Raw genomic sequence first — 15780 nt, 5'->3', positions numbered from 1 at the left:
GGCTTCAACTTAACCCACGTTCCCGAAGACGGCCAAACACCTGGTCTAGCCTCTCACAGTGGGTTTCGAAATCAATGGAAAACACAAGTATATCATCTAAGTACACTAACAACACATCAAAAGCCAGATCCCCAAAAACAACCTCCATTAGGCGCTGAAATGTCGCTGGGGCATTGCAGAGCTCAAATGGCATGCGAGTCCACTGGTTAAGCCCAAATGATGTGGTTACTGCAGTCTTTTCCTGGTCTTGTTCCTCGACCGCCACCTGGAAATACCCTGCAGTAAGGTCCAAAGAAGAAAAGAGACAGGCTTGACCTAGAGCATCCAATGACTCCTCCACTCTAGGAAGAGGATAAGCATCCCTGTGTGTCACACTGTTTAATTGTCTATAATCACAGCTAAAGCGCACTGATCCATCCTTCTTCATTACTGTCACTGCTGGTGAGGCCCAAGGACTAGTACTCTCCTTCAAAATCCGTTGTGCCACAAGGTTCTGGACACGTTGTTTGAATTCCTGAAATACATGGGGGGAACTTGTCTGTGGCGCTGCTTGATAGGATGTGAACTGTCAGTTGGAATGCGATGCATCACCGTGGTAGTATAACCATAGTCACAATCATCTTGTGAAAATACAGCCTGGTGTTTCTTTAACAGTTGATTAGGTCGACCAACCTGGGTTGAGGAGAGCCCCTGAAGTTTGGCTTGCACAGGGACAGACAGTGGCTCTGTGTTCTCTACTTCAGCTCTTGGTGTTTTCTCCAGTGCCTTTACATGCAGCTCTCCAGCAGCTTCCTCAAATGTCACCAGCTCTTTGGGCAATACTTTTAGTGGTTTGCATAGCTCAGCAACTCTTGATCTTGGCTGCAGAATGGCAGGTTCATTACTAGAGTTAAGAAGTCTTATTGGGACCTTTCCATCGACTGAGCGTGTTAGAACACTGGCAACTAGCAACCCCCGAGCTAGCAGTTGATGAGGCCTCAACCAGTATCTGACACCTCATCTTGGGAGGGACTTTACAGCACCCCTCAATGACTGTTTCACTTCTTGAGGGAATGACAACAGCCTGTCTCCCTGCCACTTTAACATAGCCCATCCTTCCTTCTGGACCCTCAACCTGCTCTTCCTTCACTATCTCAGCAGTAACACGATGCAAGCTAGTGACCCCCTATGTGGCTTATGCCGGCTCATCATCTGGACCCCCTGTACACCTGAAAACAGGCTACGAAGCTCACCAAGGACATTCATCCCCATTATGTCAGGGACACCACCTCTTTCCTCTGCCTGAATCCTGTCATCTCGCAACACAAACACACACTTTCCCATTAGCTTCTTCCCCAGGCACTCTGTGTCAGCATATAGGCACCCAATGACAGGGATTTCTAACCCATTTGCTGCGGTTAGCTTAACCCACTTGGCAGGAGAAAGTCCCCTATCCGCAAACTGCTTCCTAAAGTGTGACTCAGATCTTAGATCACTCCATCTATTGACACAGCTATAGTAAAGCAATTTCCAAATGTGTCCTCTGGCTCTTCTTTTACCTATAAAGGAAACATTGTGTCAGGCCCTTCAGATGCTGTGTTAACAGATACGTGTGCCTTGCTCTCAGCACTGCCTTGATCTGCTATATCAGATGAAATGGCACTAGCTTTGTGTTGTCCTTCATTGCTATGACATGCACGGCTTGTGTGCCCAGGCCTCCCACATGTGTAATCAGCCTTCCCTCACTATCTTTTAGTGGTGGTCTCCGTGGTCCGCTAATGGGAGGGCTACATTGCTCAATTCTCTGCATAGCTTTAAAGAACTCTTTTGTCGAGCAGCCAGCTTCTGGATTGTTTTATGTAGTGACTGCAGAGACAGTGCAGATGGTGGGTCTTCTGCTTTAGTAACATTTACTATTCCACGTGTGTGGCCCCTACCAGATGTGACTGAAGAAAGCTCCTCTTCTTCAAACCATTCAATTGCTGCTTGCATGAGGGAACTGAATGATAGTGTTGGCTGCCCCTTTGACTGTCTCTTCATTTCTCGTCGTAAGGAATCATCTCTCAGCCCTATCACAAACTGCTCTTTCAGCACAGTCTCTAAATTAGAAACGCGTGTGGGATTATAAGTTTTCACTCTGTGTAGTTTTTCCTGAAGGACATATGTTCTCATTTTCTCTACCGCCATTTGTTTTTGGTCATAAAATTCCCTTAACCTAGTGCTAATGGGGGCTTTATCATACACTTCTTCCAGGACCTCAAAGACCTTTGCATTTGTGGCACAGTCTTCCAACATGAACCTAACAGTCAACTTTGCTTCCCCTTTTACGTGTTGCTTGAGCAGTTCAACTTGATCCTCATCTGGAATTTTACACACTTTGAAGTAGGACTTCATTGAAGTGCTCCATTCTTCTATGCATAACTCTCCCTGTCCCTGACTTCCGCTGAAGTCTGCACATTTCCTATCCCTCTGTATATACACTGCAGCTGCACCATGCTGAAAACAAGCCTGTTTCTCAGTGACTACCTTAGCCATAGACAGTGCCTCCCTCTGCTCACTTCTTGCTTATTCTAGAAGATTAGCTTGATCCTTCATTTGTGCTGACTGTTCAGCAAACTTGGTTTGCAAATCTTACAACTTCTGACATAGCTCCTCCATCTCTACTTTCTATATACAGTGGTCAGAAGACCGGAGCTCTACACTAAAATGTATCCTGTTTGTGGACGCCAAATTTATGTAGCACGATAGGCTATACAATAGAATGAAGTAGACAAATAATTTAACAAGGCAAACAGTGAAGTGAATCTTAAGTGTGGTACTGTATTCTATGTAGTTCAGTGACTACTCACTCAAATTACTTTCTCTTTTAAACCCCAACCCTATAGCCCTTTCTATGAGAATATAAAGTATGCAAAATAAGTGGAAACAAATCTGCAGTTTTAATTTGCATTTGCAGGAATTTATTAATGTTTTCCTGTGCAGATAATTAAACAAATATAAAAAACTAAACTATACCACGGGACATTCCCAACAGAAGTATAAATAAATAAATGCACATATAAATGTAGAAGTATATAAATAAATGAATAAACAAATAAATGTTGAAATAAATAAATATATAAACATTTAAATAATTGTATAGGTAAATTAATAAAATATATGAAAATGGAAATAAATTAATAAATAAATGTAGAAAGGTTAGAATAAATGAATGAATTAATAAATGCACATATAAATGAATATATAAATATATTAATTAATGAATAATAAATATATTTATTAATTTCTTTATTTACCTATACAATTATTTATGCATGTATTTATTTATTTATATATTTATTCATTTCAACATTTATTTATTTATATATTTATTTATTTCTACATTTATATGTGCATTTATTTATTCATACTGATGTCATTTTTGGTCCTCCATAGTTTACTTGTTTAAAGAACAATTTGAGAATCTGCTTGTGATGACCTGATTTTCAATGTTTGTGACTCTCAGATTAGGTGAAGTTTGCAGTCATGTCGCAGAAGCTCTTGTGGCTGTGGAACAGTGTGTAAGGGAAGATCTAAATTTCCCATCTGTGATATCAGAACCATGTATATGGTTACGTACAAAAAGTGGCACAACAGTGATACAGATACTGCATCAGAAAGTGAACAGCAGGCAGAGCACCATAAACATGGCAGAGAGAGAGAGCAGTCAGAATACTCTGATGGCTGAAGCTTTTGGTGTGAAAGCTATGGCCTCACAAGAGGTGTGCACACACACAATAGTGTCTGATACCATTACAGATGAGCAGAGAAAGTTAGCTGTAGAAGAATCAAAACAAAGTGAGATTGCAGGAATCCCAAAGCCACTTACTCACCTGTTCAATGATAAATACCGCACTCTTTCTGAAACTGAACTTGAACAGGAGCTTGATGACTTAATGGAAAACATGCTTTTGTCATTTAGTATATATGAACATACAATTGGTTAATCAAACTATGAATTGTGGTTTGAACAGAGGCATGGTGGTGAAATGCAGAACAGCTCATGCAAGTGTGACATCAAAAATCATGGGATACACATCCAGCAAAAATACAGCCGCTTTAGTCTGGGGTAGGGGGAACGAAAAATTAGCTAAAGAGGTATTTATGTCAAACCAGGAAAGCTGCCATCAGAGTTTAAAGGTAGAGGACACTGGGTTGGTGGTTAATCCAAAATACCCTCAGCTGCCCATCAGCTGTGATTGAGATCAAATGCCCTGCAAAATATGCTCAAATGACTGTAAGTGAAGCCACCAAAATGACTTTTGTCTAGAGCAAAATAATTAGCTGAAAAAGAGCCATGCATACTACACACAAATACAGGGGCAAATGGCAGTCTGTGAACTCCTACATCCAACTCCAAACATCCTACTTTGTAATATGGACAACTACTACTATGTGACACTGTCACATTCAGAGAATAAACTTCTCTGAAGAGTACTGAGCTCAGATTAGACCAAAACTTGACTACTTTTTCCGACAGCACATTCTCAGAGAAATTTGCATGCACAAGCTAAAGGAACAATTTCTAATGGCAAAGCTCACATGCCAGTGCAAATCTGACCGCAAGATAAATGTTGTTCAATGCAAAACATGTCAGCAGGTGTCCCATCTTAAATGTGTAGGGCTGAAAAGACAGTCATGGGAGATCGGGTTGTGTTCAGTGTGTGTACAGAGATCATAAAAGGATCCTAATCTGACACAAACAAACCTCAATTAATTTCATAACATCTGGTTTTGAACATTCTAGCAAACACTGAAACACATTTTAACGGTCTAACTGTAAGGGTCTGCCTGAATACACAAAGCAGCATGTATTTATGAATAGTTTATTTTACCTAACATTGTATTTTAAGGACAAAAAATATTTCATTACAGGACAGCATGTTATTTGTCAAGTGTTGGATAATTAAGCTACTTGCAAACAAATGTGATCTTTTAAACGTAATCTCGTAGAATCAACCCATTACTTTACTTTTTTTTCAGCTTTAATAAAAAATGTTCCAAAGAGTGTTTTCACACACTTACTGAACCAGTGGCTTATCCAAATTACATAAAGCAGAGCAAACAACTAATATTTTATCAACAGTCCCAACTGTATCTTTGTCTCTTCGCTTTACTAAGCTTATAGGAAGTGTCTGACGCAGAATGTGATTGCTCTTTCAACATAGATCCTCATTTTTGACATCTGCCTGGACCTAGACACCTCCAGTCCTGAGAGCTGTGTTCGTTCTCGAGTCGAAGCTGGTATGAGAAGCTGGGCACCTTTAGTGGCAAAATACTCTGGGAAATTGAATCCACTCTCAGCCAAAACTACATCACCATCTTCCCAAAAATCAATTAAGTTGGACGATTTGGTTATGGTTTTGTCACTGGCTCTGCCGCCCCAGGCTTTTGAAACTAACACCAACAAGAAATTTGATAGTGTTGTGGGATTTGTAGTTAGAGTAGGTTAACGCTCTTGCACGGAGTGAGGTTGGTCTGTCAATGTAAATCTCACTGCAATCATTGATGCACCTGACTGCACTCTTCCACAACTGCAATGAAACCGGTATGCAAGATCCCATTGTATAAAATCTGATTATCTGATAATTCTTTAGATCTACTGATGTTTCCAGCAATTTATTTGGATCAGAGATTATGAGCATTTTTGTCTCCAGGCTCTTCAATCGTTCTTCAAACTCTGCAGTATCCTTCATGGAGAGATCAGTTCCAGCAGACACATCTGTGAAGTTGGTCACATAAGGTCCACGTGCATCCAGCTCCATGTCCTCCACTGCTCTCTCCATAGACTGGGCTGCACTTGCTCTTCTAATTGACCACTGATATCGGTCGATTTTATTGGATGGGTCTGGTCTGTAAGGAAGCGTTGATGGGATGTAATCAGGACTGAGAGGGTCATCTGATGGCTTACCTATAGAAAGGAAGAAACACAAAGAATGGCATAAACTATTAGAATAAAATATGTCTAAGTTAATCAGATAAAGTTAAATATTTTTACTATTGGACTCTCTTAATTCCAAAGTAAATAAACCAAAGAAACACTTAGTCATCCTTTCAGAAATACCTGCATCAGACTATGCCTCAAATGTCCTCTTGTAACAACCATTTCATGACCAGGTGAACTCAAATTGTTAGAAATTCTCATAAAATTATAATAAAATTTCTAATATTCAATTTCTAATGGTCAAGAGCACATGCCAGTGCAAATGTGACCCTAAATGATGTTCTATGCAAAAATAAACAAACAAATTTCAGCAGGAGTGTGTAAGGTTAAACAGGCACATCATATTGTTGTGTTGTTGGTTGTGTTCAGTGTATGAACAGAGATCATAAAAGGATAATAATCTGACACACAAACAAACCTCAATGAATTACTTTACTAAACCAAATAAACCCTTAGTTCATCATTTTGATTTAAAATATTCATCTAAATATTCATCCAATTAAACCCAAGTGTCTGGTGCTCTCTAATGCTTCAACTTGAGCGTAGATGTAATATTACACTACACATACAATGTAATGCATATATATTTTAATGTCTACCTGTTGTATTGATTTTAAGAGCTGTATCTACTTACACTTTTACATCGAATTAAGAACACTATATTAATAAAATACTATATTTACTAATTTTTGGAAGTGATTATTCATGTGGATTTAATATTAATTCAAATCAAATTAATTTGTATAGCGCTTTTTACAACTGGTGTTGTCACAAAGCAGCTTTACAGAAACATGATTACAGGACAAAGAATCAGGCAAAAACATTAAACCTAGAAAATACACAGTACAGAACCCCCAGTGAGAGCAGAGGCAAGAAAAAACTCCCTCAGAGCTGCAGGAGGAGGAAGAAACCTTGGGAGGACCAAGACTTACATATAAGAGGAGGGACCATCCTACCACTGGTCAAACGGCTTTTAAATTATTTTTAAAAAGTCTTTAAACATCCACATAGGTCTTATATATTCAGGAGTAAAGCAGCACCACTAATGGAAGCAGTTAGAGTTGATGTTAGTCTGGATGTAATCAGTAGTGGAGAGTGAGATGGATGATGAGCAGCTGATCTGTGGTTGGTGGTGGAGAAGAGCTGACTTCAGAAACTTCCATCAGTCTGGCCAGACAGGAGACATGAGAGCCTGAGGGTCCAACACCCACCGGTATCAGGTCAGACAGATGGGCAGTCAGTAACTCGGAGGAAGCCAGAGAGATGGAATTAGTTTTGACTGGATTTCTGTAAAACAGAGAATATAAAATATTATCAGTAATTATCTAATGACTCCGGCAGATCTGAGTAAAACAGCCTAACTAAAGGGAGAGAGCCAGAAGGTAACATAGACATGGAGGCTCCCTGAAACACTGGCATCCACCCACTCCACCGTCCACAAACCTGAGTGAGCGTGTGCAGTGGGAGAACAACAGCACCAGCATCTCAGTTTACCACAATTCCCTCTGTCCATGAACCCCTGGATCTGCAGCCTTATCTAAAGGGAGAAACATTAATTACCAGAAGCTAAACTAAACAAGTAAGTTTTCAGTCTAGACTTAAAGATTGAGACTGTGTCTGAGTCCCGAACATATTCGGGGAGATTATTCCAGAGTTGAGGCGTTTTATAAGAGAAAGCTCTTCCTTGTGCAGAGCTCCTCTGAATTTTTGGGAACTACTGAAAAACAGCATCCTGAGATCTAAGTTGTGCAACATCCACAATTTTACATCTTTTACACAATCCTCGATTTTCTTAATTCTCACTCTGTCATCAGGTTTGGCTGATTATAAAGAGCTGCGTGTCATTCGCATAACAATGAAAATTTACTTCATGTTTTCGAATAATTTTGCCCAATGAGAGCATATATAATGTAAATAATGACTGTCCTAATTTAGAGCCTTGTGGAATTCCATATCTTAACTTATAAGATAACTGTAAGACATATCATTTATCCGCACAAACTGATAACGATTAGTTAAGTATGATTTAAACCATGATAAGGCCGTTCCTGTTCCACCGACCATGTTCTCTAATCTTTCTAAAAGGATAGGATGATCTATTGTATCAAAGGCTGCGCTCAGATTGAGAAGTACCAGTAGGGAAACACAGCCTTGGTCGGCAGCTGTAAGTAGATAGTTTGTTATTCTAACTAAAGCTGTCTCAGTGCTATGATGAGGCCTAAATCCAGATTGAATTTTTTTCATAGTCTTCTTTGCAGGTAAGAGCAAAGTTGTTGGGCTACAGCTTTTTCTAAAATCTTAGAAATAAAGGGTAAGTTTGAAATAGGTCTATAGTTAGACAGTACACTAGGATCAAGATTTGGTTTCTTGATCAGAGGTTTAATTACAGCTGTTTTTAAAGGCTTTGGGTACATGGCCTAGGGCGAGCGATGAGTTTACTATCATTAACAGTGGTTTAATTATATCTGGTATTACCTGTTTTAGTCATTTTGTCAGAACTGCATCAAGTGTGCGGGTTGTGCTGTTTGAAGAGGAGATGAGGTCTCATAAATACTCAGGAGCGAGCCTGTGTAGGGCTTTATACGTTAACAGGAGAATTTTATAGTTTATGCTGAATTTGACTGGAAGCCAGTGCAGTGCTTATAGGACTGGACTAATATGCTCCAATTTTCTAGTTTTAGGAAGGACCCTGGCTGCAGCATTTTGAACTAGCTGTGGAAGTGGGTTAAAGACTTCCAACCTAACTTCGGTAACAGGGTTTTGTTCTAGATCAGCCACACCAGAGAGGATGTGCTATTTATCTGTTTAATTTTATCCCGAATGTTTTCAATTTTCCTATTTACTATATATTTTACTATCACTTTACTAGGCTTAGTACACTAAACTAACGGCCCGTGGTCCATTATCTTAACGCTGTTTATGACTTGCGTCGAGCAAAAACATGGATAAATTTAGCTAGTTTAACCATTAAAACAGTTGCAAAATTTAACCAAGTATGTAATACCTTATATAAATTAACTTACCCGAGATAAAATGTGTGCTGCTAGACGGTACCCAGCCATCTCTCTTCACAGCAGCAATCCAGGCAATTCGCTGAGCTCTGTCTTTTGGGAATCTGTACACTTTCATTTCTGAAAGCAAGTTTGTTCCTGGCCTCAGGGAACACCCAACAACTAAACAACATGGTCCTAACTTTAATTACGACATTCTGTCAATAAATGAACTAGCTAACAACTCAAAAAAGAGAAGTGACTATAGATACATCCACTGTTTTGAACGCTGTTTAGTGCTAAATGGATATATCCTAGGAACAGCTTCGTCACTTCCTACGCTCATGAATATTCATCTGAAAGGGTCTATATTTTAATATGCTGAGTTACTTAGTTTCACAAGAGACCTCATCAATAAGGAGACAGGCCACTGACTGCGGTATAAATCTGATTTCCCCTAACGCTAATCATGGAGCCTGTTCCTGGACAAAGTCCTGCCTTTTAGCACAAACAGCGAGTCAGCTTATTGGTTGTGCAGAGTATGGAGGCAATCAGAGTGCAATCAGAGTCAGAGTGCCCCACACTAACCGGCCATGCTGCTAAAATCTGCAGTGTGAGCAGCAACGAACGCATCTGTAATAGTCATGATGGACTTGTGAGAACAGGGTTAGCCTGAAATATGCCACACTGCACGAGCAGCAGTCTATCTAATGCAGTGGCGTGCACAGACATTTTGGGGGTCAAGTGCTCGGAGGTGGGGGGTGCTCGGAGGCTGTCGACGGGGTGGGGGGGTTGTTGGTGTGCGTACAGGTCTTAATCAGCTGTCGACGGGGGGGGGGGGGGGGGTGTTGTGGGATTGGCGCGCGCAGTTCTTATTCAGTTGTTTAGGGCACTTTCAGTTTCAAAAGGGCACTTTGGTTAATAAAGGGCAGAGTTGGTGGTGCACCACCTGATGTCGATGTGTGCACGCCACTGATCTAATGTGACCCAGTGAACGTGTGGAGTTAGGTGTTTTGATTTGATGTTTTTCCTCAGGGATTAGCATATTTGATAGCATCAGCTTGCGCATCATTAACATAGGAATTGACGATCTAGTACAGTCTTCTCGAAAAGCTGGGTTTCTTACAGGCTGCAATGTTCAATGTGGTCACTTGTAGCAGGAACATCAGCCACTTTCTCCCAAGCAGAAACAGCGGCTTTCCTAACTCAGGATAAATGTTTTGTGAAGTTACAACATATACAGGCGCTTTGCTAGTCCTTTTTTAGCGAGCTCAAGGACCCTCACCCCATGAATAGTAATCTTCTTCTTCAGAACTGACCGTGCACCTTTGCCATTAAGGGTTTGTGCACTTGTTGATGTCTGTCTAGGTTATATTCAGTCAGTGTTGCACCTGTGTTTTCTGTTGCCAAGATGGCAATAATTTTGGGCTCTAGTCTCTTTTTAAGCGTGAGTATCTCTGTGCTCTGGCCTCAGCCTTATTGCTCACAGTTTAGTGGGTGCGAGCTGAGGCAGTTTTTTTTTTTAATGTGCCTGGTTGGGACTAATCAGTCTGGCTGCACCCATATGTGCAAAACAATGGCTGCCTCAAAAAATTAATACCCATCCTCCTCTTCTCCTTCATGACACTATTTTGCTGCCTGTCTGAATACCGTAGGAGATGAAATTCTACTCGAAAAGGCTTCTAACAGAAGATGCAGCCCAGTATCCTATCCAGAAAATGTTTTAAAGATTTTGGAGTGACATTTCTGTGGCCACACCTACAAAGCAGCTGAGCACACTTTTTTTATTAAATTAATTATTTATTAATGAATTAATTTTTTAAATTGTGAATGTGTAGTTATAAAACACTTACATGCCTGTTGAACATATATTATCACTTATTATGAACAAATAAAACGTAAATAATATATATATAAAAAAATTACACATCTACTTTTATCTAATTGGCAAATATTTCATATTTTTTTTAGAAGTGTAGTATTTTTTCTGCAATGAGGAGATGTTAAATGTCCACAATTAACATTGTTACCAGGATGACCATATATGTGATTGGCTGGGTAGTATTAGAGTTGAAAGTGAGCGTTGTGATTGGCTCTGTTCATCAGTAGTCAACATCATAACTGAATAGGATCAGCTGTCCCATTTTCCCAATTACTTCTGCTTCTCTCCATTCCTCCTGCTCATCTCCTCTCTTTGATTCCTCCACCTTCTTCTGAGGGTAGGAGAGGAGAAGTAGGAAAGGCAGAGGAGGAGTTGCAAATGTTTCTGGTTTTCTTTGCCTCTTTTGTCCAAGGTTTAGCACCAAGTTTTCATCCTCTTAGACTGAGGGAGTTTTTCCTTGCCATTGTTATCTTTGTTACTCAAGAAAGGTCTGGACCCATATTTGTCTTAGCTGCTTTGTGAGTTTGGGCCACTTTGGTATCTTTGGATTGTCCTTATGAATAGTGTTATACTTATCTTTTCTCATTTCTCACACTCTTTCTCAGGTTCTCAAGAAAAATGAGACATTTTTGAGTAAAACAGCAGTCCCTCCCTCTGCAGCCATCCTAACTGTGTATTTGGACAAGGCGGAAGGACTTCCTGTGAGTAACACCCATCCGTTTCTCTGTTCCTTTGAATAATTGCTTCTAAACAGCATATATGTGGCTTTAGGGTGATAATATAATAAAATAAAATAAAAATGATTTAATTAAGTCTAATTAAGATTTAATTTGGAGTAATAGCCTGATGTTTACAAATGGTGATGTTTGTGTTTTTTAATTTCCAGTATTTTATTGTTTTTGTGCCTTTCTCAGATGAAGAAGGGCAATAAGGATCCCAGTCCAAAGGTGCAGATCTCTTTGCAAGACGTAATGCGAGAAAGCAAAGTAAGACTTATACATTCATATAAACTAATACTGGGTAGAGCCTCCTTTTGTCTCAAAACAGATTCAGTCTTTCTGACGTGGATTCCAGAAGATGTTGGAAATAGTCCATTCATATCCATGTTGAATAGCATTACACAATTATTGTGGATTTGTTTAGGAGCACTGCTCGAGTGATATCTAGGTTAAGGGGGCAATACCCATATAACCCATATAATAACCATAATATAAACTCGTTTCATATATTTTTGTTTTTGTTCTTCAGCAGTTTAAGTTAAAGCAAGGCTTTAGTGGGGGTGTAGTGATGGCCGTCTGTAACCTGTGTCTATTTGTAAGCCGCCAAGTGGCCTTTCTGAGTGTGTTTTATTACTGTCACATACACTGCTCAAAAAATGAAAGGATCACTTAATTAATACATTATAACAAAATATGAGTTAAACTATAGCGTTACCAGCTTGCCCAGTTAAGAAGCATAAATGATTGTGAATCAAGTTTACCTTTTTTGGTAAATGAAAATGACAACAGGTGTACCAGAGGAGCAACCACCAAAAAGGTCTTGCAGGGGGTGGCCACAGACAAACATACTCTCCTTCCTCCTTCCTGACTGATTCTTCTCTAGGATTGTGTTTTGCTAGTGTTCTTGTCATTACTGGTAGCATATACATTTCCTGCAGCCCTTTTAGGTTGCACAAATTGTCCAACTCCTCCAGGGTGGCACATCCATATGTGCTGTTGCAAAGTCTGCTTTGTCAGTGGGACCTCTACGCCTCTTATGAGCAGCACCATGGGGATGCCAATTTTAATTGGGACACAGTGGCAAGAAAAAACTCCCTTTAAGAGGAAGAAACCTTGGAAGGAACCAAGAATCTGTCAGAGGAACCCATCCCACTCGGGTTGACCTGCTCAGTACAAACAAATAACAAACAACAAACAAATAACAGAACAAAACAACAGTACAGTCTAAACAATAATGTGAGCTATAGCTAATGTAACAGGTACTAATTTATGAATATAAAAATGTAATGGGCACAATAATGGAAAGATATGGATAATGTATTAACAGGTACTAATCTATCAATGTGAAAAGGTGATGAGCACATAATTGATAATGAAGTTAATTTTAATGTTGATCAGTGCAGGGTTGTAGAGCAGTAATGCAACACAGCGGGCAGTGGAGACCCAGGCTGGGAACATCAGGAACAGGGCATCTCCTCTGAATTTTAGGAACTACTATAAGAAACCAGCACCCTGAGATCTAAGTAATCGCGGTGGTTCATAACAGGAGATGAGGTCTCGTAAATACTCAGGAGCGAGCCCATGTAGGGCTTTATACGTTAACAGGAGAATTTTATAGTCTATGCGGAATTTGACTGGAAGCCAATGCAGTGCTGACAGGACTGGACTAATATGCTCAAATTTTCTAGTTTTAGTAAGGACCCTGGCTGCAGCATTTTGAACTAGCTGAAGTTTATTTAATTTACTGCCAGAACATCCAGACAGTAGCGCATTACAATAATCTAGCCTTGAGGTAATAAAGGCATATACTAATTTTTCTGCGTCATGCAGTGATAGGGCATTTCTTAGCTTGGCGATATTAGGGAGGTGTAGAAAAGCTGTTCTAGTAACTTTAAATATGTGTTTATCGAATGCTAGATCTGAATCTATAATAACTCCAAGGTTTTTAGCTGCTGAACCAGGTGTGACTGAGAAGTCAGCCAGTTTTAGCATTAAGCATAATTTATTTCTAGCAGCTTTGGGGCCTAATAGGATAACTTCTGTTTTTTCACTATTTAATAGGAGGAAGTTGTGCAACATCCATGATTTTACATCTTTTACACAATCCTCAATTTTCTTAATTCTCACTCTGTCATCAGGTTTGGCTGATATGAAGAGCTGCGTGTCATCCGCATAACAATGAAAATTTACATCATGTTTTCTAATAACTTTGCCCAGTGGGAGCATATATAATGTAAATAATAACGGTCCTAATATAGAGCCTTGTGGAATTCCATATCTTACCTTGGTATAACTGGAAGACATCATTTATCCTCACATACTGATAACGATCGGTTAAGTATGATTTGAGCACCTAAAAATACCCCGTGATGAAGCTCCGCTGCGCTCCGGTCCGCACCTAAAATCCCCCGCGATGAAGCTCCGCTGCGCTCCTGTCCGCACCTAAAATCCCCCGCCATGAAGCTCTGCTGCGCTCCGGTCCGCACCTAAAATCTCCCGCCATGAAGCTCTGCTGCGCTCCGGTCCGCACCTAAAATCTCCCGCCATGAAGCTCTTCTGCGCTCCGGTCCGCACCTAAAATCTCCCGCCATGAAGCTCCGCTGCCCTCCGGTCCGCACCTAAAATCCCCCGCATTGAAGCCCCGCTGCCCTCCGGTCCGCACCTAAAATCCCCCGCCATGAAGCTCCGCTGCCCTCCGGTCCGCACCTAAAATCCCCCGCCATGAAGCTCCGCTGCACTCCGGTCCGCACCTAAAATCCCCCGCGATGAAGCTCCGCTGTGCTCCGGTCCGCACCTAAAATCCCCCGCCATGAAGCTCTGCTGTGCTCTGATTATTGTTATTGATTGGATACGTTCTGTGTATTCTGTCTACTGGGAGATAGTCAGGACTGCTTAGGACCTGGGGGACACAAAGTTTAGACTAGTAGGAGAGGCAGAGAACTTAGAGTACAAGCGAGATGAGAGAGAAGAAATACAGCAATTATAAACTCTTCTATCACCCGTATTTAGCATTATATTGATTGTATGTTACACGAGGAAGTGCCACATTCCCGCTCAGCGCGAGGAAGCGCTGCGGTCGGCTGTGCCCCACGCGAGGGAGCACCACTGTCAGCGCGATGGAGCGCTGCATTTTGGCTTCAGGGTTGAGTTTGATAACAAGGTTTAATTTGTTTAGTTTGTTTTTGATTAATGGTAAGCATAAGTGTTCCTTTTTTATAATAGATATTGTTATTTTAATTAATCTGTTACTTTTTTCAATTTAATATTGGCTCTGGAAGTGTGAGTAGGAGCGCCATGTTGATTTGAAATAGAAAGGGCTAAAAACGTACTGCATGTTGGAGCTAGATAATATTAATAAATTGAAACCGAACGGATACCGTGACCCAAGAACTGCGATACGAACCGAACCATGGCCACACTGTACTGTTGCATCCCTAGTCGAAACTAAATCCAGAGTATGATTACAGTAATGAGTAGGTCCTGTTATATTTTGAATAATACCAACTGAGTCTAAAATCGATGTGAATGCCTTTTTTAATGGATCATCCAACTTTTCTAAATGAATGTTGAAGTCTCCAACTATAATCACTTTATCAATACTTACTGCTAAATCTGTGACAAAATCACTAAATTCTTTAAAAAATTCTAAATAGGGCCCTGGTGGTCTGTAGATGTTAATTAAAGAAAATGCATTGTAACTGGATTAATTATACTGGTGTAAAGAAGCTCAAAAGAAGTAAAATTATCATAGTGCTTCTGATTACTAACTAAGGTACTTCAGAAAAGTATGCAGACCCCACCTCCTCTACCGGACAATCTCGGATTGTGTATATAATTATAGCCTGCAGGGGTGGCTTCATTTAATGCTACATATTCATTTGGCCTAATCCAGGTTTCTGTCAGACACAGAAAATCGAATTTCTGATCAGTTATCATTTTCTTTCAACTGCTTTTGAATTTAGAGATCTAATATTAAGTAAATATTTAGGTTTGAAGTGTTAGTACTACAATCTGGATAAGATTTTTTTATGTAAGTTACTTTATTTAGATTGTTTTTGTTTGATTTTTGGGGGACAGACACAGTCTGAATACATTGTTATCTTAGTAATGTCTCTTTGCAGCTCGCAGGCTCTCTGTCTGCGGCCTGGTTTTAACACTACTCTGCCGACTAGCTAAAAGACTATGAGCTATGCTGCATGAAAGTAAGGCAGCACCCTCCCGCGTGGG

General features: G+C 40.2%; 1 protein-coding gene and 1 long non-coding RNA gene across 3 annotated transcripts in view; one reads left to right on the top strand and one right to left on the bottom strand.

The window, feature by feature from the left end:
- The window catches only part of LOC125802204 (uncharacterized), a 162184-nt gene extending 154533 nt beyond the window's left edge, over window positions 1–7651 (bottom strand). Inside the window, exon 1 of the long non-coding RNA XR_007439198.1 lies at window positions 7406–7651. This is a non-coding gene — a long non-coding RNA (uncharacterized LOC125802204). The remainder of the gene's footprint in view (window positions 1–7405) is intronic.
- Window positions 1–15780, top strand: part of esyt1b (extended synaptotagmin-like protein 1b) — a 160273-nt gene that overhangs the window by 82997 nt on the left and 61496 nt on the right. For both annotated transcript variants that reach the window (XM_049479369.1, XM_049479370.1), the window contains 2 exons: window positions 11440–11535; window positions 11749–11820. In XM_049479369.1, the coding sequence (XP_049335326.1) occupies window positions 11440–11535; window positions 11749–11820 (168 nt within the window). The remainder of the gene's footprint in view (window positions 1–11439; window positions 11536–11748; window positions 11821–15780) is intronic.

The sequence above is a fragment of the Astyanax mexicanus genome, chromosome 5 (assembly GCF_023375975.1).
Source record: "Astyanax mexicanus isolate ESR-SI-001 chromosome 5, AstMex3_surface, whole genome shotgun sequence".
Taxonomy (NCBI): Eukaryota; Metazoa; Chordata; class Actinopteri; order Characiformes; family Acestrorhamphidae; genus Astyanax; species Astyanax mexicanus.
Note: the sequence above shows the minus strand (reverse complement) of the source record. Positions and strands in the feature narration are given on the sequence as shown.